The sequence below is a fragment of the Dioscorea cayenensis genome, chromosome 11 (assembly GCF_009730915.1).
Source record: "Dioscorea cayenensis subsp. rotundata cultivar TDr96_F1 chromosome 11, TDr96_F1_v2_PseudoChromosome.rev07_lg8_w22 25.fasta, whole genome shotgun sequence".
In the NCBI taxonomy this organism is placed as follows: Eukaryota; Viridiplantae; Streptophyta; class Magnoliopsida; order Dioscoreales; family Dioscoreaceae; genus Dioscorea; species Dioscorea cayenensis.
This window is the reverse complement of record NC_052481.1, coordinates 2,008,562-2,035,217: the sequence shown is the minus strand read 5'-3', so window position 1 is coordinate 2,035,217 and position 26,656 is coordinate 2,008,562. Positions and strand designations below refer to the sequence as shown.

Here is a 26,656-nt window from a genome sequence, read left to right as displayed (position 1 = left end):
TGGTGTCGGTGAAGAAACAATAGTGTGAGCGACGTGCGGAAGTATAGAAGAAAATTGAGAGCTGACCTCCCCTGTGGAAGAAACTTGGAAATGGGTTCCTGTAGATCCATAAACATCCAATTTTTTTTTGTGTTTTTTTTTGTTTTTGTTTTTGTTTTTGTTTTTTTTTTTAAAAAAAAATTTTAATACAAAGCTTCACATGAGTACAATAACATCCAGATAAATATATAATGATAAATATATAATAAAGAGAAGATGAGTGAGTGGGCAGACGGATGATGAGCCCCATGAAATTTGTCTCTGCATGCACATATAATATACCATCAAATATATATATATATATATTTTAATATATGATGATGGGCCCTATCAGAGTTGTCTCAGCATGGTTGGAAAGAACAATTGATGGGTGATGGATGTAGTGGACCCAACCATATTGTTGGCATGTGTTTGGAAAAACAAAATGGCTGGATTCCAGGGCTTGGCCAGACAACACAAACTGGAATTCAGGGATTTGATGGGCTTCACAAGATGGGGAGGAGCGCCGGCGGGTGACTCAGTCGGTGGCGGGCTTTTGGTGGAGCGACGCGAGACGATGGTTGGTCTTGGCGGGGTTTTTGTTGAGGTCGTGAGTTGTCGAGGTGGTGGGTTTCCATGTTTTGTGGGTGGCCGGAATTAGTGTGGCCGGAGTTGTTGGTAGTGGTGGTGTGGTGATGGTGGTTGTGGGATGATGATGGGTGTGGTGATGATGGTTATTTCCAGGTTTTGTGGGTGCCCGGAATGTGTGTGGCCGGGGGTGATGGTTGTGGTGTGGCCCGGGTTGTTGGTAGTGGTGGTGCGGTGATGGTGGCTGTGGGATGATGATGGGTGTGGTGATGATGGTCAGATGGTGGCTGTGGCGATGTGGTGAGGATGGGCCGTGGGTTTCAAGATCTAGGGATTTTTTTTTTTTTATTTTTTTATTTTTATTTTATTTTATTTTTTAAGAATAGAATGAAAAAGAGAAGGTTGATGAAGAGTGACGAGGAATATGACCGCCAAAGGATGTCCGAAAGAAGAGGACCGAAGAGGATGGCCGGAGAAGTTGGTCGGAGAAGATGACCGGAGAAGTTTAACCTAGTCTGATACCATGATAGAAGATAGAAGATAGAGAAGAATAGATCCTCATTCAATGAATAATGAAACAAGTAACACCTTGGGTACATATAGAAGATAATAATACTAGTATACCTAACAACAACTGTATATATATACATACGTACATACATGTATACATGTAACACCCTCAATCCTGGTTGAAGTCATACATTTTCATCATATTTTGTATGAAGTTAAATTTGATGTTACTTTGTTATTAGCTAGTTTTATTCTTTTTATTTGGTACCGGAGGTGTTTTTTTATAGGGTAATGTAAATCAAAATTCTGTGTACTTATATATCTGGTTGAATTTTGTTTCTTTGTGGTTAACTTCAGAATGGACGTATCAGAACAGAGTGGAGAACTGCTATCACGTTCTCTAGCTGCTCCGATGGTTATGAGGTATAATCAAAGAGTTGCATACTATCCTTTGTCATATTTGGCTGTAATCTCCCTACTAAGTATAGTTAGATTTTCTTTCCTTTTTTTAGTCCGATGAGAGTTCAGAGTTCATATGGGTCTTGTTGATTTGCATAGGAGCAGAGTGAATCCTGGTTATAGTGAATCTAATGTGGAAAGGCATATCTTACCCCGAATGTTGATCACTTCAAATGGACTGGCAGATTGGCATGACGCTCTTGATGGCATCTCAATGGGTTCACCTGAGCAGGTTTTCGACTTTGCTATTTGGGTTGTGTGTGTGTGTGTTAACTTCATTTTTCGTCTTCTTATTAGGAATACATACATTACAAAAGTGATTTTTTTGTGGTAGTCTTTACCTGTTCTTCATTCCTTCTAAGTTGGTGAAAATTTTTCTATGACTTTATGTCTTATTTGGTAAATAGTATGAGTTATTATTATTATTTTTTTACCTATAACAAGACTAAGGGATATGTGGTTCTTTGAAATGGGCATCACCTCTTATGGATATGCCATCTAGCAAAAGATTAATGGTGACAGACAGTTCAGTAGCTCTCTCTCAGTCTTATCCCATGCTTCTCAATATATGAGTGATATTTCTTGATGTCTATTGTTTTTTATTTGCAGCTTCGCAAATATGTAAAATGTCATATTAACACTTCCAGTAGCAATTCTTTTTTAGAATGAGATGTTGATGATTGATTATATGTAATGCCCAATCTTTGTGTTCCCTTTGAAACAATTCACCTGCTATTTTGTGTATGTTTGTTTTCTTTAAACCTTCATGATTTGCTGAGCTTACGGACTTTGATACTGAGAAATGGATGGCCCTTTTGTTATATTAAAAAAAAAAAAGTTGCAAAAATAAAGTTGCAATTTGGTGAAGTTAATTTTTATTGCATTCAAGCTCATAAGTTCTCATAATACGGTCAGTTGAAGGTATGAAAGTGATCTGCCATGAGTTGACACAAGCCACAACTGATCCCGATTGGGTCAAGAACTTTAGTGACACAATCAATATGTTGGGGGTTGGTATTGCTACAAATATGGCAGATCAATCAATTGGGTCATGCCGTGAAGGAGAGTACTCTAGATAACCTGTGGCTTCTAGATGAAAGAGTCCCTTTTGCAAAATGAGTTACAAAGAACTAAAAAAGAACAAACAGAGCTCAAAACGAAAGGTGAAAAGACGAGCAGACGTCTTCAAGCCAGCGGGGTCGGTCACGCCCTTGAGCGAAGAGGGAAAGAGAAGGGTTGGCACTCCCAAAGTGCGCGAGATGATCTGCAATTGAGTTTAAATCCCGACAGAAATGTTCGAGGATGAAGCCGGTCCAAGGTTGGGTCAAGATGTTGATGTCCCGAACCAAAGAGGAGAGACGCCAGGCCGTCGTGTTGTTGAAGCTATGGAGTAAGTGAATGGCATTCAAACAGTCAGTGAAGAGTACGCTCGGCTGCCAACAATTAAGGGAGCAATGCTGCACCGCAAGATGGATTGCCCGCAGCTCAGCTTCAAGAGGGCAAGAGCAAGAACCGCCGGCAGCACCTGCAAGAAGAATGGAGTGAAAATTAGTGTAGATAATGAAACTGAAGCCAGCCTTACCCGTCAAATGATTCCAAGCAGCATCAGAGGAGACAAAAATGGATAGGGTTACAGGACGAAAGTTCAACAAGGAATGCCTGCAAAGAAGATCATTAGCCAAAAAGAAATTAAGGACCATGGACCAGGCTTTGTCAGGAAGAGAGCTGAAGTTAGGGGCGATCTGTTGAAAAACCAAATTGCATCTAGAGGTCCAAATTAACCAAGCATTCGTGGAAATAATAGCTCTGGCGAAGTCAGAATTGAATCTGCAATTTAATTTGAAGGTAAGCCAAGAACCATTGGCCAAAGAGTTGAGAGAAAGGGAATCTAGCCCTAACCTACTAAACAAAATATTCCAACAAAGAGTGCTGCAACGACAAAACCAGAGCAAGTGTGTAATAGATTCAGCATGCAACCCACAAAAATGACAGGGGTTAGGAGGACCAATGTTCAGGTTATAAAGATAAGCATTAGTGGGAAGTTTGCCATGAGCAACTTTCCAAATGAAAAGCTTAACCCTAGGCACCACCTTGAGTTTCCAGATGTTCATCTAACCAGACCACTGACTATGCCCATCCCCCACAGAGTTAAGATATTCATAGATAGCCGATACAGTAGAAACCTTAGAAGGAAGGGGACCCCACACCCATTCATTCAAACAAGTAAGGTCAAATGTGATCTCATTAAAACAGGTATCATTCAAGTCCAAACCAAGTAAATTAGAACAAAGCTGCATATTGAAAGAACCATCCGAAAAACATGTTTGAATATGAAAATTATCCACGAGATGCATATTAATAAAAGTGGGCTTGCGGTTGAGAGGGAGATCCAACAGCCACGGATCATCCCAAGTATGAGTAAGGTTAGGATTGCAAATAGAGAGTTTGAAGTTAGACCCCAGAGTGGTAGCAGATTTAGAGACAGCTTTGTAAAAAGAAGAGGAGATAGAATAAGAATTGTTGTTCCAAATGCCCCAATTTTGATATTTGTGAAGAAAAATAGAAACCCAAACTTTGTCAGCATTATTAGCGATAGAAAACACATGTTTGGCCAAAAGAGCGAGTCTGGCATTTCTAAGATTTCTCAGAGTCACAGTGGACCAACCAATGGAATGAAAACCACAGTCCCTACCATTCCTACCCCAAAGAAAAGAACGAGCCAATTTAGAGATGGAATCCAGGATCGAGTCAGGGAGATAGAAAATAGACAGGAGATAGACAGGAAGAGAGAAAATATTGGCGTTATAAAGAACTATGCGGCCAGCTTGGGAGATGTTGGAGTGATTCCAATTGTTGATAATTGTGGAGGTATTGTTAATCAAAGATTGGAAGTGACGAACAGGAAGACGGGTAGGAGAAATAGGAGCCCCCAGGTAAATAAAGGGAAAGTGCCCAAGAGAGATGCCCATAATGCGAGCAATGGATTTAGAGACTCTCTTATTAAAACCAACTAGGGAGATAAATAGTCGATGTAAGGAGATTGGGCTTTTGACCCGAGATAGATGCACTACTGAGTTAAGACAAAATAAGATGTTCCTAGTTGATTGTCTGGAAGCCTTGGTAATAAGGATCAAGTCATCTGCAAACATGAGATGATTAATGTTCTTAGGAAGGCTAGAATCAAAACCAGAGAGGAAATTATTGTTAAGAGCGCGATTAAAAATGGCCGAAAGGTTTTGAGTGACTAGAAGGAAGAGGAGGGGGGAGATGGGGTCCCCCTGTCTAACCCCCCTACAACTGCTAATCCAAGAGCTGGGTTTGCCATTGATAAGAAAGGAAAAGGAAGCAGAGGAGAGGCAAGACTTAATCCAGGAAATCCAAATCTCAGGAAAGTTCATTCTATGGAGGGTTGCTAGGATCGTGTTCCATTCAACAGTGTCAAAAGCCTTCTCAATATCCACCTTAATAAGCATCCTAGGGGGGCTTAAGTGGTCAGTTTCCAAAGAGTGAACCATCTCTTGAACAGCAATAATATTATCAAATGTAGAACGGCCCGCAAGAAAGCCAGACTGCTCGGGCCCGATTAATTTAGGGAGAACTTTTTTGAGACGCTCAGCTAAAATTTTAGAAATCAGCTTATAACAGACATTACAGAGAGAAATAGGGCGAAAATCAGAGACCTTGAGCGGGTGATCAACTTTAGGAATAAGGACGACGAAAGTTTTACCCCAAGAGTTAGGAAGAATGGCTGAAGCAAAGAAACTAGAGATAGCATTAAAGATATGATCTCCCAAGATGTTCCAATAGAAGAGAAAGAACTCAACATTGTAGCCATCCGGTCCAGGGGATTTACCACGAGGCATGGACCTAAGGGTTCGGAAAACCTCCCCCTTGGTGACAGTTTTGATTAACTCTTCCTTGTCATCGGCAGCCAGCCTGGGTAAATCGTCCGGGAGAATGGAAACAAGGTGGTCCAGGGGGAGGGAGGAGGGGAAGACCCACAGAGACTGATAGAAAGAAATAAAAAGACGCTCAATGTCCTCGCGAGAAGTAAGAATGTTACCCGAGTTGTCGCGGAGGGAGTGAATTTTGGCTCTAACCTGGCGAGCTTTGACAGTCCTCTGAAAAAAAGAGGTGTTGAGATCGCCCAGATTGAGCCACAACATTCTAGCCCTTTGAGCCCAATAAATGGAGTTTTGACGAAGGAGGGCATTATGACGATTACGCAGACAACGGAGCCAGGTGCGATGCCACGGGTCAGGACAAAGCAGCTCGCTATCTTCAACATTCTTAATCTCCATTTCAAGATGTGAAAGCTCAGCATCGATGGATCGAGTACCAGAAATACGCCATTTAATGAGATCATTTTTAGCCCGGTGAAGGCAGTGGTGCAGGAAGTGCATATGAGAGGAAGAAGAGATCACCTGAAAAGCATTAGAAATAATATTATGGCAAGAAGAATATTCAAACCAGATATTATCAAACCGGAAAATGGAGCTCTTAGAAGGAGTGTGGGAGGACGCCTTGAGAAGGAGAGGGCAATGGTCAGAGCAGGAGCGGGGTAGGTGAATATTCTCCAGAGAAGAGAAGGAAGCAATCCAATCATGATTAGCTAAAAAACGATCAAGACGCGCCCACCGGCAAGACAACCCCACTTGGTTATTACACCAGGTGAAACGCGAACCCACAAAGCCAAGATCAAGAAGATTAGCACTGTTAACAAAGCTAGAGAAAAGACGAGATTTATAGTCATAAGAGTTAAAAGCACCCCCTTTGAAGTCATGGACGGAAAGGACGACATTAAAGTCCCCGGCAAGAAGCCAGGGAAGATGAATGTTATTGACTCCAGCAAGTGTTTTCCATAAGAGCCGATGGTAGGAAATGACCTGCGAGTTATAAATCACGGAGAGGATCCAGGAGCCCTCAGCAGAAGAGACCACTAAATTAAGAGACATGCGGGTAGCAGCAATAGGAGTCACCAAACCGATGCTACGGGACCAGAGAACAATGATGCCCCCAGAGAGCCCCTGAGCAGGAATAGCAGCCCAATCCCAAGATCGAGCAAATCTATTACAGAAACGAAGAGAGCGGTCAGTGTCAGCTTTGGTTTCAACAAGACAAATAATTAGAGGTTTCAAACGACGAATAAAATCACGAATACGATCTGGAGTATGAGGGTTGGAAACCCCACGACAGTTCCAGCAAATAATTTTCAAATTCATGAACAAACCAGTTAATAAAACTCGAACAAAGAGGAAGAGGGTTTAAGAGTAAGGAGAGGATTTCCCTTTCTTGAGACGGCTCATGTTTTTAGTTGGAGCGCGCCGAGCAAGGGCCTCCAACTTGATGTCTTTTTGAAAATGGGAAAGAATCATATCATCATCCGGCTCCGGAAAGGCCCCAGAGTCCTCCGAGCCGAAAGAAGAGCCAGCATCTCCAGAGTCCTCGGGGCAATCCATCCGAAGATCAGGTGGAGGGTCCGGGAGGAAAGCCGATTTAACTCTTTCCACCAGAGAAGAGTGAGTGGGATCAATGATACTATTCTGAGCAGAGGATGAGAGCAAAAGGGGTTGTTCTACAAAGCTTTGATGAGAAAAGGAGTGAGTGTGGGTTGGAAGAGAAGGGTTAGGAGATATTCTCAAGCCAACAGTCACTCCAGAGGAAGGGGTAGGGTTTGGAGCTTTGGAATTATCGATCATAACAGCAAGTGCATTGGGACTCAGAGAAATGTCAGAAGGGCATTCCTCGGGACGAGGCGCAAACCCTGTGTCAACATTCGGGATTGGTTCAACGGCCTTGGCCTTCTCGAGATGCGGGAAAGCAGCGCTATTCGGAAGAAGGCCCGATGAAGCACCACGTCGCGAGGACCCGCCACGTGACGCAAAGATAGACGATTGATCCATACACGTGTCACTAATCTGGACATCGATCCCGTCACGACGAACAGAGCTAGCAGTGGGGAAGCCACCGCCACCGCGGCCGCGGCCAGAACGGCTACGGGGTTTCAGCCAAGCACCAAAACTAGGGGAACCATCATCAACCCCGGGAGGAATGTCAAAGGTCTGATTATCATTGAACATCATACAGTCATCTATACCTTCAGTAGCCACGCCAGGGGGCCGGTGCTGATCATCTACCTCCATCGCAATCTCCGGGGAGACCGCGGGTGGTCGAGAACTGCATCCCGCCTTCTACCGCTAATGAAGGTACAATTGATTCGCCATGACCCACCCGTCCCACAAACTGAAAACAAAAAAACCGGAGTTTTTTTCATAGAGTGCAATGATAAAAACCGAATTGTCACCATATTTAACCCAAGTCCCTTTCTGGAGAGGGAGATCAAGATCAATTTCCACACAGATACGAGCAAATTTAGAACGTGAAAGGTTTAGAGTGTGCTCATCAATCTTGAGGACCCTCCCAAACTGGGAAGCAATGCACTCCAGAATGTCCCCAAGCCAGAGTTCAATACGAAGATGGTGGAGCTGAATCCACACTGCCGCCGTCGAGAGCTTCTCAAACGCCGGCTGGAAAGACTCCTTCCATTCAGAGATTTGCAGGATACGACCATCAATGGTCCAAGGGCCTTCCCAGAGAAGCTTAGCCTGCATATCAAGAGACTCGCAGTTAATAAAGTAGAATCCATTCGGAAGGTCAGAAACTGAGAACTCGCCAAGTCCCTTCCAGGCATTAGCCATGGCAAGCTTAGCCTGGTCAAGAGGAAGAGATTTGCCCAAAAACTTGGCGTAGAGGGCAGAATGCATCATGTTTCGGGCGGAGTTCCATTGCTCACGGTCAAGAGAGATGCAGGTTTTAATCGAGTTTTTCAGACGGTCGAAGTGAGATTTTTGGAGATGAGGAGGGTTTTCAAAGGAGGCTGAAGAGGGAGTGCCAACAACTTTAGCCCAGGAAAGGCCAGGTTTGGTGGTGGAAGAGGGGCGAGGGTTCGGAGGCTTCGAAGGAGAGGAACGGGGATCTGGAGGTTTCGGAGCGGTGGCCATGTCTAGATGAAAGAGTCCCTTTAATGGATGATTGGAGTCAACTTCTGAAAGCATTGAATGTGTTGATGCTTAAAATTCTGGTTAGTGATTCTTTTATGATATACATTTATCATACTATGAATTTGAACAACTATGTGCAGGACAATGCAGAAAGGACATCATCTTTTGTTGTATTGATAAACGTATTGATGTCCTTGAACCTCTCAAGGTGGCCATCACCTGCAGCATCTAAATGAGGCCTTCATCACTTGGAATCAGAAGTTTTCAGATCTTGTTTGGGTTTTCTGAAACTATACAACATGATTAGATTTAGAAACAAATAATAAAATTTGTAATGTGTTTCCTTACCATAATTTGATCAACTGATATAATTTTTCAATAACAAAAAGATATCGCATTCACGGAATAAATGAAGAAATATATTTTTGGAATTAGGAATTTTCATAAATAATAATCATAATCATAATAATAAAAATATATGCATAGTAAACTCATTTAAAGTAACTTATCAACTTCTCTCGTATAACAATTTCTAATTTATTTATGTTATGTTGTTCGATTACTTATTATATAGTATACCCCATATAGTATGTGTGTTATAATATTATTTATATGTTTTTTAAAAATAATTCCTTCTTATATTTTGTCTAATTTTAGCAATTAGATATCATATAAATAAATATATGGATTAAAATCATTATTAATAGAAAGTACATTGTAAAGGGCCAACAATGGCAATTCTGGGTGAAAAATTGAAAAATACATCATATCAATTATAGAAGTCATTATCCACAATAAATGGGATATATCATAATATTTTATTACTTAGACTCTCTATATATCTATCTACATATTTAATATTACTTTAAAAAAAAACAAATCTCTATCTTTGTCCTTAGTTTTTTTTATTTTTTAAAAATATCAATTTTTTTTTCAAATGAATGCCTATTGTTTAAAAATAATAAATTTTCAAAATCCTCAAATCAAACATCATATAAAAATATAAATGAATTAAAATAAGTATTAATAGAAAGTACATTATAAAGGACAAACAATGTTAATTTTGGGGAAATTTTGAAAAAGACATCATATCAATTATAGAACTTATTATCCACATTCAATTATTAATTATATATAATAATTATATATAGTAAATGAGATATATCATAATCTTTTACTACTTAAACTCTCTTTGTATCTATATATATCTATGTTTTAAATAGTAAATGAGCTATGTCAAATGTAATCACATATTAAACTTATTTTATTTTTTATATAATAAAAATAAAGGTATTTCTTATTGAGTTTTGTCATATGATCATCTTGGTTTTTTTTTTCATTGAACCAACTTATCACTCATGATCAATAATAAGTTTTATTATCTATAATCCCATTATTTGTCATTCGATACATGTATGCGATTACATACATATGATCTCAACATTAATATTTGTTGTGCTATATGTTTTGCTACAAATTGTGGGAAACTATTGAAAAAAAATTTAAGATATCTATCCAAGAGATTTAGTATATATGTTTTAAAAAGGGAAAAATGTTAAGATCTAATTATTTCTTCATTAAACTTTGTTATTTATTAAAAGATCATCTAACATGTTGGAAGTTATTACAGTATTTTATCAAGCTATTTGTTTGGTCTCTGTGATTTCTACAAAAAATTATGATGGTATTGCTTTTTTCGATGGTCAAGTACATTTTTAAATCATACTAGTAACATTGTTTGCATATATATTAGATATTGTTTTACAATTCATAGTCACTTACAGCCCTTTGTTTACTGAGGAAAGATAACAAACCAAGTTTTTTAATATGATTAGAAGAAGCCAAAGGTCTCTGATCTATGCATCACCTTCATATCCTCCGACTTTGGTCGACATTTTTGGTTTTCTTGGTCTTCAAGGCTCACTTGCCTTTTTATCTGCATCTTTGTCAAGAGAAAGAGGGTAACACTGAAATTAAGTTAGCAAATCATGATCTATAGAGAGGAGATATATATAAGAGAGAGAGAGAGAGAGAGAGAGAGATTGTGACTGTGTGAAAGTTGATATTTAAGTCATAAGTTGACATGGCGAAATGGCATTTGTAGTTAGTGGTATTTAGAGTGGGGGATGTATTAGAGAAGTATAAGGAAGATGGATACGATGACTGGAGGGGAGGAAGTCAATTAAAAGTATGATTATTAAATACAAGGGGTAATAGCTGATTACGGTACAAGAGACACAAGTGGGAGCAATGTGGTATGCATGTGGAGTGAGGAGAGAAGGAAAGGATCTGACCAAGGTTATTATGAATTATTGGACTTGACAAGGTGAGAGGTAATGGAGTGATGCCGAAGGGAAAGACAAGAGGAGAGTATTGTTAGGGTTCATCTTTTGGGATCTTTTGCTTGAGAGAACGCTTGGATTTCACTTATCTTTTGTTTTGCGAATTCCCAGACCTTGCCCACTTGATTGATTGTACGGTCACTATTTCTAGCAACCAGTGTGATTTCAATCCCCTTTCTCAAATATCTTTCGAAATCGTTGGATCAAAATGGAGAGCGAGAGAGGTTATAGAGATCTCAAGTTGTTGGGAGGCGGTGAAGGCTGCAGAGTAGTGGTGGTGGTGGTGGGGGCTTTTTACGGAGTAGCTTCGGCTGGATCGGCTTGTGGGTAGGACCAAGGAGTAGATCGAGGCGATCAAAGAAAGGCCATGGAGATTGATACGTAGGTGAGTTTGAGATCTTGGATTTCTTGATTTTGTACTTCTTTTTTAGGGTATCGATCCAGTTCTTACACTAGACGTTGGTTCTTGCGGTCTTGGTATAGTTGTCGTAGGAGCTTACGGTATCGGTGATGTCTTGTAGTGCTTTTTCTTGATGTTACCCTGGGTCGAGGAAGTGGTCTCCCCAAGCGTCAATGAGAGCTGGGGTCACCCCTCACTTCACCAGTCCTCTCTTGAGGATAAAGATGGATTAGGATGGCTAGGGTTCAGGTTTGTTGTTGCTGGTGTTACGGTACCGAATATGCAATTGTGACGGTGCTGGCGCCGTTCAGGGTTAGGATTGGAGATCGGCATCTGAGGGTGGCGGCGGCATCATCTTCACCCATGGGATTATTGAGAGAGAGAGAGAGATAAAGATGAAGGTTTGGAGATTGAAAACATAGAGAAATGAGTGACAAAGAGTAGCAGAGACAAAGCAGTTAGAATGATCTTGCAAAACACCACACCTTTGGTAAGAATGCACCACATGTTAATTAATAAGAACATTACGGGGATGAAATTAATATTATGTATAGATTTATAGACTAGGCAAATTCTTTTTCTCCACGGTGATTTTTATTTTTATTTGTTAGTTTTGTAAATGAATAAAACAAATGCAAATGAAAAAATATCAATCAGGAGAATCATTCAAAAAAGTAAGAAAGAAAAATTAGAAAAGAAACAGAAGAACTACACAATAATAGCTATTACAACCTCTTATACAATTTATTAAAAAAATCAAAATTAAAATGAATGACATTAGGATTGTAATCATATTTTTTAAATAAACATTTAATTTATAGATTTTTACTATTATTCTTTTTTTATTTTTTATATTTTGATGTCTTCAATTATTGATTGACTTCTTGCAATTGTACTGAGGGTTACCAAATAATAACTCGTGTAAAGACACAAAGATCGTATTCCACTGGGTTAAAGATCTACTATTATTCCTTTACCGCCTACTTTCTAACCTAACTCTTAAATAGAAGTTTTCTACTTAACTAGTAATAGAAAAGTAAATACAAGAATACCATACAATGAAGGCAAAAGCAAGAGGCTACAAACACAACAATGATATGCAAAGGGCCATGGATGTGAATCTCCTTAAAGGGTCATCATGATGCAAGGATGAAAAACAAAAGATGCAAGGCAGTTTGGACTGAGGGATTTCTAGATTAGATCAACCCAATCTCTCGATAGTTGAACCCTAATCCCATATGTGTGTTGATCTAAATTTCTTCCAAATCAACAATCCTATGATTACATTAAGAATAAGAAAATCTCAAAATAAGAGTAAACACTACCTAGGTTTACCCTTAAAGATCATAATGCTACCGACACCCAATCTCTCGGCATGTCGATACAAGCAACCCCTTTTAATCCATTCACGATCTAATACACGTGAGTAGGTCACATCGACATGTACAACTCACAAAAGAATTACGAATCTCTCCACATGTAATTCTAGCATGAAAGCACAATGGATTAAATCACAAACCAAATCAATGCAATAAAAATAAGTAGCAATTATCCAAAATACATGATGAACCCCCCAAGGTTCACTGACATCCAGTGGCCTTGGGGGTTTAGTGTGCCATCAAACAAATCTCCCTTCCAACCATTGCCAAATGACGCTTCCCCTAGCCGAAGGCCGCTTCTGGTCCTAAGAATACCTTTCTTCGCAAGGTGGTAGGACTCCCCTTTTGAAATGTGATGCTTTGGAACCTCAAAAACCCTTCAAATTGCCTTTTAAGATCGCTACCTTTTTCTAGGGTTCCTTCTTTTCAATGGTAGCCAAGAACTCCTCTTTCAGCCCTAGAAGACTCTTTTTATACCCCTAAGCTATATGGGCTATATAGAGGCGGTATGAAGAACGTATAAAACCAAAATTATGAGAAATCGATGTATACCGGGGTCAATATTGAGGGGCATGCGGGGACCCGTATGGAGGTCGCATGACTTAGGCCAAAGTTTCTGTCTCAAAAAATCTCCAAGTGCTATAGTAACTTCTACAATAATCTGATATAGTACTGCACAACTTGGTTTTCTCCTTCTTTTTGTCCTAATCATATCCTCGTGCTCTCCATGGCTTCCTTATGACGTACAAAGCAAATAACACACGATTAATCACAAAATGAGCATCAATTCTAATAAAATACATGCTAAGTATATAATATATATATATATATATATATATATATATATATGAAATTAAACACATTTTGACACTTATCAATTATTACTTACAAATTGACCTAAAAAAAATCATGCTTAAATAACTTCAGACCGTTGGCATACATTTTTTTATAAAACAAATATTTTTCAATAATCATAATTAACTTTAAAAATTTTAATGGAATATTTAATATAAAATTAATAAATACAATTAAACTTTTCTGTTAGTAATGACATAATTAATGACAAACAAATATTTAAATGTAGGCATGTTATATATATATTTTAGATATATATAGAGTAATTTTCTTCTGTGCGTACTTAGTTTGATTTCTTTAAAATGGGAGGGGCACTGAGATGATTCTGGTGAAGGCTTACTGATGTGTCCACTGGAATGCAGCCGTAGATTTCATTTTTCCATGTCAAATGAAGACGTGGCTTGGCCAGCTGGATGACTTATCCGAGTGGCGGCCTTTCTTGTCACGGAGGATGCCACATTAGCCTCTTCCTCTCTCACTCTCCTTCTTTCCCGTTAGCTTTGCCCTAGAGAACGCTAGCCATTCTCCTCCCTTTGTTGCTTTTGCCCTTTCCCCTTGCTTTGTTCTCCAACCATCCATCGGGGTCGTCATTTTTGCCTTAGAGAATACCAACCATCCCTCACCCATCACTCACTTTACCACTCCTTTATCCTAGTTCAGAGGCCTAGAGAACACGAACCAGCCCTCGACCATATAATAGCCTCCATCCTCTTCCGAACTCTTGAAGATTTGGGAGGACTCAGATAGTTAAAATGTTTCCTAAATGTATTATTTGAGTACATTATATTTAGATCATTTTTGTATAGAAATTCATGAAGTGAATTAGTTGTTTCATTTTCACTGTTAGTTTTGTATAGAAACTACGGGTTATTTGCTTTCCAAATTGTTTGTAATAAATTTTTTGGTTGCTATTAATGAAATTTAATTTTGTGTTAATTGGATGGATGATACAACAAAAACTTTGATAATGTTGGTATTTCAATTTTAACTGATGTGTTGTCTTATCATAATCAGTATTAACTGAATTGAGTCAACAATTGTTTAAATTACAATGAATTCAACACGATATTCATGCCATTTATATCAATACCAAGTTATTATTTCCTGCAGCTTTTTAACAATTACCATTTATAACAATAAGCATTTGTCTAATGAACAAATTACTCTGAGAACTTGAAATAAAAATGGTGGGATCAAAATTTGCATTTTTCATTCATACTATGTAAGTATTTTTGGAGATAAAAATATATATGTTTACAATATCAAAATGGTAGTAGCTTGTCAATAGAAACTAAGCATATCTATTAGCAATAGCTTTACATTGTGAAAATGCCACTAATATGTCAAAACAAGCTAATAAGATTATAGTGTTGCTCTTCAGCTAGTATTTCTTGCAGCTGGTGCAGACCTTCCAACACCAAGGGGAACCCATTCTTTTTTCCTTTTTCATTGCAGGTCCCTCTTGACTCTTATCTTCCATTTTTTTTTTGTTCTTCATTATGGGTCTCAACACAAGAGCTCTTGAGGTTGTGGGAGCCTTCTTGCTTGATTCTCTGTTGGTTGTAGGTTCCACAGGATTTGTTATAGCATGTTGCTAAGCACCTGGGTGGCTACAACTGTGTTATTTTTCTTTCCTCCTCTAGTCTCAAATTTTCTTTTCATTGGCCTTCTTTTAGTTTCAATTGGTAAATTCTGGAGAGCAGGTTGTTGTGTATCAATAACCTGCAATTTTAGAAACAAATCACCTATCTAATCTTGTAAATTTTTTGTAGTTATATTACATTACTGGTGATATGGTTTCCACTTGAAATTGTTGAGGTTCACCAGGTTGGCTATTCATTTCTATTTGAATGAAGTGATCAACCTAACAATATCATGGAAACCAAATCATCCATGACAATGTTAAAAAAAGAAAAAGAAAAAAAGAATGACTCCAAACATTCCAAGTGGAAATATTCCTCCAAAACCTGTGGATCAATTGCATCCATAGGATTATTGGCATTGTCCTATCAAAATCATTAAAATTATAGTACTGGATGGTTAATGTTTGTACCCAATACATGAAAATCACATAAAAAAGAAGGTGGAAAAAATCACCTCAGATTGTTCCACATCATTAGTTGCTGCATCACTTGGTTGTCCTCCTTCATTTTACAACCTAGCCAATCATATATATATATGCATGGTTACAAACCATGCCTTATTGAATAAAAATTTATTTTATTCAATTCATAAATTAGGTTGCAAAGGTACCTTAATTCCATGAAATCTTTTGTTATGGCTGGCAGCACCACATATGCTGCAAGTGATTTCCCTACCCTTCATCCTGATGTTTTCTTTGGTGAATCTAGACTCGCTCATTTGGGTCTCTCCTCCTCAGCATTGTTTTCTTCCCTCTTTTGTTGTTTACAGGAGGAGGCAGGATCATAGGACTTTGGGCACTACTAGGCCAACAACTCCTGTCTTGTGTGGTATATAGAATGTGGCTATAGATTGCTAAAATGTGGACACCTTGTAACATTCGTCTATATAATTTTCAGGCATGTCCTGGTTGTAGTATAATGCAAAGATTGCATAAGCACAGGGCACTCCAGTTAGTTTCCAATTTCTACAAGAGTAAGTTTTTTCTATTCTGTTAACCACAAATTGGCCCTCATTGCCTAGGACTTGGTATTGTGCATCTCTTGACCAGGTTATGCTATAAGTAAAGCTTAATGCCTTTGCCTTTTCTAATTTTTTTCATTATTCTAGAACAATACTCACTGCCACATTTCTATGTATCATCTTTTTTCTTTTGAATTTTGCACATCAACTTTGTTCTAATAATTTCATTCAATGTCACTATCCCTTTGCTCCTAGCTCCAAGTATTAGACTATTAAAACATTCACAGAGATTATTCGAGAGCATGTCACATTTAAAAATAGGTCTAAAGTGTGCCATAGACCAATGCTCAGGTGTTATTTTCTGCAGGAACCCATAAGCTCTAGGGAACATTGCCTTTAAAAGTTCCATGTCTTTATTAAATGCAGGTTTGTAAGTGGCCCTTGCACATTTCCATAGTTGATCTTTTAGAGCTTTTCCTTTGTAATTATTTCTGAAGTTAATGTGTATATGCCAAACACAATATCTGTGTTCACTATTGGGGAATAGGTCTTGCAATGCAGGTATTAGGTCCTATAATGATATTTATTTGCCATATATTATACAATACATAAGGACAAACAAGAAGACAACATAAAACAAAGAAAAGGAAAACAATATAGATCAGTTAAAGATGACATTTTAAGACTTATATTAAATTAATTGAAGATGAAGTACTATGAAAACAAATCTTCTACCTATTACTCATCTATGTTCACAAATTTTTCTTCATTTTCACAGCATGGACCATTATTTATCTCAAGCACATTCCAGCTATTCCCAATTAAAATAAGAAGTCACCCAGGACCACTCTTCAATGTCCACTTTATTAAGTCTTGCAATTAAAATCAGAACTCACCTAAGACCACTCTTTCAATGTCCATTTATTTTAAGTCTCAATTAAAATAAGAACTCACCTAGGACGACTTTTCAATATTTACATTTAAAGATATAAATGTAGTCTGAAAAGAGTACACCATATTGAATTATAAAAGTTGTCAGTTAAACATTATAAAAGTTGCCACTTTAGCATTAGAATTACATCTATTGCAAATGATGAATGCAAATCATCAACGATCACCATTCAACACTATAAAAACCATAGCCTTTAAAAGAGAAACAAATCAATCAATATACACAAACAAATTTACACAAGCATCACTGATGCTAACATTAATATAAAATTCTAATTTCATGACAAATTGGCAATATACGTATAATAAGTTGGAGATCCCTAGTCCGGGGGCCTTATCGCCCAATCGAAGTCTATCATGCAGTCACTAGGCGCAAATGGAGGCTGTTATATGGCCGAGGGCTGGTTCGCATTCTATAGGCCTCTTAACTAGGGCAAAGGAGTGGCAAAGCCAGTGATAACCGAGGGATGGCTGGTGTTCTCTAGGGTAAAGATGACGACCCAACGGATGGCTGGCAAGCAAAGCAAGGGGAAGGGGCAAAGCAGCAAAGGAGGAGGGGAATGACTGACGTTCTCTAGGGCAAAGCTAACTGTAAAGAAAAAGAGTGAGAGTGAAAGGCTGATGTGGCATCCTCCGTGGCAAGAAGGGCCGCCACTGGGATAAGTCATCCAGCTGGCCAAGCCATATCTTCATTTGACATGGAAAAATGAAATCTATGCTGCATTTTGATGGACACATCAGCAAGCCTTCACCGGAATCATCTTAATGCCTTCCCTGTTATAAGGAAATCAAACTACGTTGCTTAAATTAATACAAATTGAAATTAAGTGCTCAAAGTGAAATAAGTACATACATATAGGTTGTGTTTGATTGCCCTTTTTTTCCCCTGAAAAAATTTTATATGAGTCATTTTCCAGCTAAATAGGCTGTTCGTTTGCCAAAATTTTCCGTGGAAAATTTTTCCACAAACTCTGTCACATGACCCTATTTTCCCTCAAATCAGTAGAAAATTTTTCCTGCCTCCACCCTGGGAAAAGTTTCCAGCGAAAACGTAAGGGGCTATGTGAAAAAATAACATGCGATTGAAATATTTAAAATAACTTTTCTTTTAAAAATTTAAAAGAAAAGTTTTTTTTTCTTTTCTTTCAATTTTTTTTAAAAATAGATAAATTATATAATTTGAAAATATTTTAAATAAATTTATCCAGATTAGTGAACAGATCCCGCGAGATGGTAAGATTCAATTCTACGTAGCGCTGTTATAATTTTAAAATAACTTTTCTTTTAAAAATTTAAAAGAAAATTTTTTGTTTTCTTTTAAATTAAAAAGAAAAAGATAAATTATATAACTTGATAATATTTTAAATAAATTTATCTAGATCGATGAAACGATCATGGCGTTTTGATGGTAAGATTGATTCACGTGGCTACATAATTTTAATAATTTTTAAAAAAATTTCCATGGAAAATGTGACTTTTTCCAAGGAAAATTGATGCAATCAAACAACAAATCAAATGAGGTTTTTCCATGAAAAATGTTTCATTTTCCTTGAAAAATAGGATCAATTAAACAACAAAATCTAAATTTTCTATTAATTTTTTTTTTCTAATTTGAAAATAATGCCAATCAAACGACTATTTTTTTATTTTCCATGTAAAATTTTACATGGAAAAATATTCCATGTAAAAATTTTCTTTTTCCAGCCATTTCCATTTTGCCAATCGAAACACAACCATAGTATTTTAAAAATTGTATAAAAATGTATATTTTAAAATACGTTTTTATTAATATTTTTAGTTGTATTGTTATTTGGAAATACTAGTATTTATAATAATTAATGATTTAATTATATTAATGTTTTTTGACCCCCAACCGCGTCTTCCATCTCCTACCCTCACTTCGCAACCCTCGCCGCCCCCTCCATGCCTTCGCCGCTTCGCTTCCTCCTCTATACCGCCAAAACTCTCCGCCTCCTCTTCCTCTCTTCCTGTTGCCATGCCCAGTCACAGCGACCACTGCTTCTCCTTCTTTGCCTCCTTCCTCCGCCGTGGCTTGCCCTCTGTCGCCCTTTCCGTCCGCTATGCCTCCTCATCAAGCGTAGGCCTCCCCATGGACCCTGCCCGCGTCCTCCGTACCCTCTTGTCGTCACGCCAATTTACGAAGGCGTCCCAGGTCTTCCTCTCCTTCACCTCTCCGTCCATCTCTGACCCATCTCTTCTTGACTCAATGCTCCTTTGCTACTGCAAGCTCCGAGACCTTCCCCGGGCTCAATCCCTTTTTAATTCCATCATACAGCTCGGAACTTTGCCCAGTTTAGCCTCCTACGGCACGTTGCTTCGGCTATTGTGTGTCAAAGAGCAGTCGTCGCACGCTCTCTCACTGTTTTTCCGCATGGCCAAAGCTGGTGTTCTCCCGCCTGCGTCCTCTTATCACGTTTTGATTACTCGGTTGTGTTCCGAGGGTTACCTGAATGAAGCATGCTTCCTGTTTGATGTAATGCTTGGTGATGGTATTCGACCCTCTCTCCCTTTGTTGAAGTTCTTGACCTATGGCTTTTGCAAATGGCACAGAATGTTGGAGGCCGAGCGAGTTTTTAGGCTCATGAAGTCGCATGGGTTCGTTTTGGATCGGAAGCTGTGCACGGCGATGATTCATGGGTACTTTAGGGAAGGAAGGATAAGTTTGGCTCTTGATCTTTTTAAGGAGTTGAAGGAAAGGATTGACTGTGAACCAGATGTATGCTTGTATACTACAATGATTCATGGGTTCTTGAAGTTTAATTTTGTTGATGAGGGTTGGGAGTTGTTCCATGAAATGGTGGGATGTGGCCTACAGCCAAATGTGGTTACTTTCAATACGATGATCAGCTGGTACTGTAAAAACTCTGATGTGGACTCTGCTTTGGCGCTTCTTGACACAATGAAGAGTTATGGTTTGACCCCAAATCTGCATTGCTATACTGCAGTGATAACCGCACTTTGCAGGGCGAAGAGATTGGTGGAGGTGGAGAAGTGGTTTGAGAAGATGCTTGACTGTGGCCTCATCCCTGATGACCGTATGTTTCAGTTGCTGATTAAGAATCTTCCATTTGATCATATGTCTTGGACGATGGGCAAGGTTTTGGATCATCTGTCCAGGAATGGTTGCAATATCAGCGTTTCGAGGTTTGTCCGATTGTGTACTTCTGATTCAGATGAGGAATTGCAGCGGGAAGTCAGGCTTCTTTTTGATGAGATGGCAGGAAACAATATAATCTCATTGAAAGTGGTTCTCCATATTTTGTTAGGATCTGTGTGCTCACTGGGTAAGTTTAACATTGCTCATCTCTTAATGGAGAATATGGTTGATCATGGATCTGCGCCTTCAATTTCTCATTATAATTTCTTAATGACATGTTTGTGCAAGGAGGATAGAATTGATGACGCTTACTCTCTTTTATGTCTTATGAGAAGTAGAGGTGTGCTTCCTGATCTGGCTACACATTCAATTGTTATAAATTTTCACTGCAAGCGCGGAGACATAGATTTAGCATTGATAGCTTTTGATGAGATGATACAGCAGGGTTTTAGGCTTCCTGTTGATGTTTATAACTCAATCATAAGATCTTTGTGCAAAGCAGGGAGGATGATGGAAGCTCAGCTCACCTTTGACAGGATGCTACAGGCAGGCATCATGCCAGATAAAGGGATCTACACTGCACTCATCAACGGTTATTCAAAGATGGGAAAGATTGTTGATGCACGATATCTGTTTGATGAAATGGTCTGTCGTGATATTCGACTGAGTTCCCATGCTTACAATGCTCTTATTAATGGACTGGTAAAGACTAACATGTTTAGAATGGCTGGCAAATATCTGCATATGATGCTGGAGAATGGTTTTGTGCCAGACACAGTCCTTTACAATATGCTCATAAACCAGTTCTTTAAGAAAGGGGATGTTCGCTTTGGACTAGATCTATTTGCATTGATGGTGAGGAACCAGGTTGAACCTGATATTATCACATTTGGAGCTGTGATCAATGGTATATGCAGAAATGTCTCACGGCATGAAAAAATGAAACTTTCTTTAGCTGTAAAATTGGAGGAAGCAAGGTGCTTACTTTTTAAGTTGTTATCACGAAATACTATTGTGCCAGGAAAGCTAACTCAAAATGTCCGTTGTGGAACTACTAAAGAAAAAATTGAGCTAGCCATAGAGTATATACTACATCTTCCGGATGTTGGCTTGGTTCCGGATTTGTATATTTACACTGGGATGATTAATGGGTTTTGCCGAGCTAATATGAGAAACAATGTTAATGCCCTCATAGATTCTATGGACAAAGCCGGTGTTGTCATTAACCATGTAGCATGTACCATCTTAATAGGTGCCCATATCAATTCTGGTGAGATTGATTGTGCGACAGAATTATTTAACCAGATGAACAGAAATGGTTGCATGGCTGATAATGTTACTCTTGATACTCTTATAAAAGGTTATTCTATCGCTGAAAGAGGGATGGAGGCATTATCTCTTTTTTACATGATGCGAAAGAGAGGGTTTTTCCCTAGCAAATCTTCATGTCATAGATTACTTGACTGCCTCTGTCTAAGTCATGCTAGCGATCTGGCATTTAGGCTATTTGAGGAAATGGTCTTGCTTGGCTATATGGAAGAGGAAAGTTTGCAGGCAGCTCACAAAACCTTTGACGTGATGCTTAAGAGAGGAAAAACTCCAGATAATGAGGCAAAGAAACAGTTGCTCAATGTTTGTTATAAGCATGGAGAATATGATCTGGCTTTTGTGATTGACAAAAATATACCAGTTTATGAGTGAGTAATGCTTTCTGTAACTCAAAAAATTTTCTTTTTCTTTAATTTGCATGTCTGCCTGGAAGGCATATAAATAGAAATATCCTTTTGATGAGTTAACTATTGATAATTAAGCATATATGTTTTTCTTGAAGGGTTCTGCCTGAAGGTTGAGCACACAGATGCCTCTTTTTTGTGCTATCGGTGGAGAGTCAGGGACATGACCACTGTTACTTCAAAAAATCTGGGGGGGCATTCTTTTCAGGTGCTTAAATGATATACTACACATATGTATGGTAGAACATAGATTTCTTTTGTGTTTTGTCACAAGGTTGGTAGATATGTTCTACTGTGACCCTTTTTCTTTGTGTGTTATATAGATTTCTCTTAGTATGTTTGGTTATTATGTTGGATCATTGACAAGGCTCTTGTCAAGTTTGCTGGTTTTGTGTGGGGTGTTAGAATCTCTCAGATGTATAGATCAAGAACACCCAAAATTTGTCAAATCACTTCAACTGATTGGCATTATCTTTTGTATCAATGTGTCTCACAATAATTGGCAAGGTTAGCCCATGATATGAAGCTTGTCCTTTTGGTATTCCTTTGAATTATTGATTTCATTACTATTGATATCATGAGCTTTGTATATGCAGCTCTAAATGAAGCACTAACCACAGAAGTACAGTGCCTGAAACTAGTTACTGCTGAGCTCGGTGTCCTCACCGTCTGTCCAACAGCTTGAGCCAGCAAATGCAGCTGAATCCTAATATGTTTCATCTGCAGCAACTGCAGAAGGCACAACAGCATCAAGAGCAGCAGCCTGCACATACTCCCTCTATTTCAAAAACAACAGAACTACTCTGGCTCAAATAACGAACTATCAAATGACAAGATGAAGCACTAAATCAACCAACGGTCTGTATCTACATTTTGTTTTAGCTTAAGTAGGATATGCATCTGACTGAGGCTTTCTATATTTAAAAGGTGGTTTCATTATTTTTATTTTTTATTTTTTGAAGAGAATATTGTTTAATTTTGAGAAAGCACAAGTCATTTGGATGTAAGATTCATGACCTTGTAACTAAAATGTTACTATGCGATGTGTTGTATAAGAATCTTTGAGAGAGACTATATTTAAGATGCTATTTATTTTAAACAAGAGAGAACTTCTCTCTCTCTCCCTATGATTAACTAGTAGCTAGTAATGGTTAAATAAGGGTGGCTAACGTTTTCATACCCCTTATTGATTTACTTGTATATGTATTGTGATATAAAAGAAATCTGAAAAATCCATTTTTTAATAATATTTATACATCTTTGTGAAACAGTATGTGTTGTAATTTGGGACAGGCAACCCTAGGTTTCTCGCATTCAAAGTGAATTTAATATATACTAGATTAAATACCCATGCTAACGCTAGCGGGTTGAATATATTATTAAAAAGTTGCAAAAGATAGTATAAACTATATCAATCAAAAAAGTCTTCAGTCATATATTTATTTATTTATTTTAATTAGTTAATGCAATTTTGCATTTAGAAAATTAATAAATATACGTTTATTTTTTTATTTATATAATTTTTTTTATTCACTTACATTTATAATGAAGGGATTACAATAATGAAAATTAAATAAGAAAAGCAAATCCCTTTTCTAGACGTTGAAAAAGATGGCTTGAAATAGCTAAGGAAAAACAACTCATTTTTTTTTAAAGAGAAATGTAAGTGTTGGAGGTCATGGCAAGGGTTATGGTTTTTATATTTTATTATTTGAAATCATGAATTGTTGGTGTCAAGGAATGTTATGTTGGATATTTAAAATTTGACATATTTGTTTATTGTTTCTAAATCAAGGGAGTTTAACAAACGATCTTTTTAAGTTCGAATGCTTGGTGATGCATGTGAGATTTCTTTAATTATTATGCACTGATCACTTATCTATTCCAAATTAAAAAATAAATATATTTATATATATAATAAATATAAAGATTTTAAATAATATTAAAGAAATATAGGTGTTTATAATTTCTTGACAATCTATTATTTGAAATGTAGCATAACCTATTACATACAACTTATTCATTATATAGTATAACGTTTTTATCTATATATATATATATATAATTTATTATACATCATTAGTATAAATTGATGTTTCCGATCCATTATTTTTTATTTGTTCCTTTCACACATAAAACTATTTTAAATATAGATTTTTTTTTTGTTTTTCAAATACAAAGGCAATTAATAAATTTTTTTTCAAAAGTTATTGTTTTAAAAGATATAAAGATTTAAAAATAAATAATTAAACTATAATTTTAAAGAGGACATTGGTCATGCACACAAAATCTTATAAAATCTTTAATTTATAGCGGATGGCATTAAAAGGACGTCATCACTTTCTTGCTTCCACCGCAATTGTTAGCAAGTTTTTTTTTCTTCTATCTTTTCCTTTTTTTATAACCATATCTTTCTCAACTATCAATGCTTCATTTCTAATATACGCACTTCTTTGTTTTCATAACATCTATTAGGTTATGGTGCAAATAGGTAAGTGAGGTATTCTTTTCAAATCATCATTTTTTTTAATCTTCTTTGTTTGTTGGAATTCAATTACAGTCCTCTATACAATCATGGAGTTTATCCGGAAGAGAGTTTTGCAAGGTTGAAAAAGTAAAGGCTGCAATATATTTGTTATAGATTAAGGGTGTGAAGTTCTTCAACTCAATTTCACTTCTCAACTTTCTGGTAATAGAAACAAATTAAAAGAAAAAAGTACTATAGTATTTATATTGCAAGTTTTTTTTTTTACATACTCATGTTAATAATGATTTGATATAGGCTGAAAATATTTTGTAAAGAAAATATATCAATATTAACAAAATAAAATTGTTTTTTATTTATTTTAAAAATTTTACATTGTTTTCTAGATAGCATTTATGTTTTTTTAGCAGAAAACATTTATATATTTATTTATAAAAAAATGATTTTATAAATGTTTAAAAAATTATTTTTTTTTATTTTTTTTACTCTATTATATAATGAATGACAGGGGTTGACAAAGTTAATTATTATAGAAAGAAATATTGGCTATTATTATTTTATTACAGTTGTCCAAGATTTTCTTTTTTTTTAAAAAAAAAAGTGAATGAATCAGTGAAATAAACATCATTTGATGGCGTGGATGTTAGATTCCTATCTTTATATTAATCCTATTTGTTGTTGCCAGAATACAACAGTGAATTTGTAGGGGACCTCAAATTTGTAGAACTTCGAACTTCGACTTGGAGATCGAATAAAAGGAGTTGGAGTCTCTTCCTTCTTCAGATGCCAAGACCTGTAGCAGTGTGGGAAGTGTTCCCCACAAACACTCCGATGGCTAAGTCAGTAGAGAAAAACACTTGTCTTCCTTTGCTCCCTTCCTCTTCCAAAAGCCCCCCTTTACTTAAATGAGGGAGGCTATTTATAGATGTATACTTACAGTAAATACTTTACGTGTTCGAGATCGTGGGTGATAGGGAGATAGTGGGTGTGATGTGAGATAGTGGAGTGCTACGTGGGTTTGAATTAGTCCACATCAGTTGCTCCCCACTTCTATCTTTAGGTTAGAACCTTAAAGATGGAAGTAGATGCTTATCTGCTTAAAACTCTCTCTCTTCTTATCTTAAACTGATAATAATATTTGAATTTATCTATACAACTAATTTAAATAATTTATAAATAATTTAAATTTATCCACATCTAGATAATACGATTGGATAAAGCTCTAATATATTTGAATTTATCTTTATTGTTAGATAAAGATTTATCTTTTGAGTTCAACTCAAATTTGAACTCTTGCCTTTCGATCTCTATATAAGGAAGTCTCCACCCCTATTTTTAGAATTGCATGACCTCTATTGGGTTAAAGACTTTTTGGCATCGCATGTTGAGTTAAAAGTATTTTCGGCATTCTTCCCGTGACCATCGAAGGTTTACGCACTGCTTTGTCTCTCTGAAGTTTGAAGGTATTATTAAATTAATTAATTAATTAATTAATTACCTTTTTAATTTTTCATCAACCCAACAGACACTAAAGGGTATAAATTAAGTAATAAATTAATTAATAATATATGTATATATATTAATTAACTAATAATATATATATATATATATATATATTTGTCTTCCGCCAAGCTTCCGCCTTTTTTTTTAATTGATTAATTAATTATTTATATATATATATATATTTTAGCACCACCTTGTCATGGCTCGAACGAAGCAAACTAGTAGACCTATTACCTCTTTTGGACCTCAGTCTCACTTCGTGATAGGCACCTGTCTTCCTACCTCTCTTAATGAAGGTGATGTTCAAGGTTTCAGGGCTAAGTACTCGATTCCTTCCGATTGGAGAATTAGTCTCCCCGGTGATCCTAGTTGTCCTTTTTGTTTCGTCCCTGGTATGTCCTTTGCCATTCATGCGGCGTTGCTTGATATGGGCATTCGCTTTCCTATGCCTTCCTTCATCATGGAATTCTTGAAGCTTAACAAGTTATCTCCTGCTCAACTTCATCCAAATTCTTGGAGGTTTCTTATAGGCTTTCATATCTTTTGTTTTATAAGTGGGCTTAGGGTCTCAGTCGATCTTTTTCATCTCTTTTTCGAGCTTCAACCTTGTAAGGATAAGTCTGGTCGTCATGTCCTTCATGGGACTTCTTCTTTCCTTATTGATGATCTCCTTCCTATAAAGAACTACGAAGACAGATGGGTTCTTGTTT

At 37.1% G+C, this 26,656-nt stretch overlaps 2 protein-coding genes and 1 pseudogene across 2 annotated transcripts; 1 reads left to right on the top strand and 2 right to left on the bottom strand.

Annotated features, from left to right (window-relative positions):
- Nucleotides 1–7,772: 7,772 nt before the first annotated feature.
- On the bottom strand, nt 7,773–8,576 carry LOC120272238. The gene has a single exon (XM_039279002.1). It carries the CDS (start codon nt 8,574–8,576, stop codon nt 7,773–7,775), a length of 804 nt encoding a protein of 267 aa, XP_039134936.1.
- Nucleotides 8,577–18,962: 10,386 nt separating this feature from the next.
- LOC120272237 (pentatricopeptide repeat-containing protein At5g62370-like) lies at nt 18,963–23,025 on the top strand. The gene is made up of 3 exons (XM_039279001.1): nt 18,963–21,922; nt 22,057–22,166; nt 22,282–23,025. The coding sequence occupies exons 1-2, from the start codon at nt 18,963–18,965 to the stop codon at nt 22,073–22,075; spliced, it is 2,979 nt and encodes a 992-aa protein (XP_039134935.1). The 3' UTR covers nt 22,076–22,166; nt 22,282–23,025.
- Nucleotides 22,665–26,656, bottom strand: part of LOC120272236 — a 9,704-nt pseudogene continuing 5,712 nt past the window's right edge.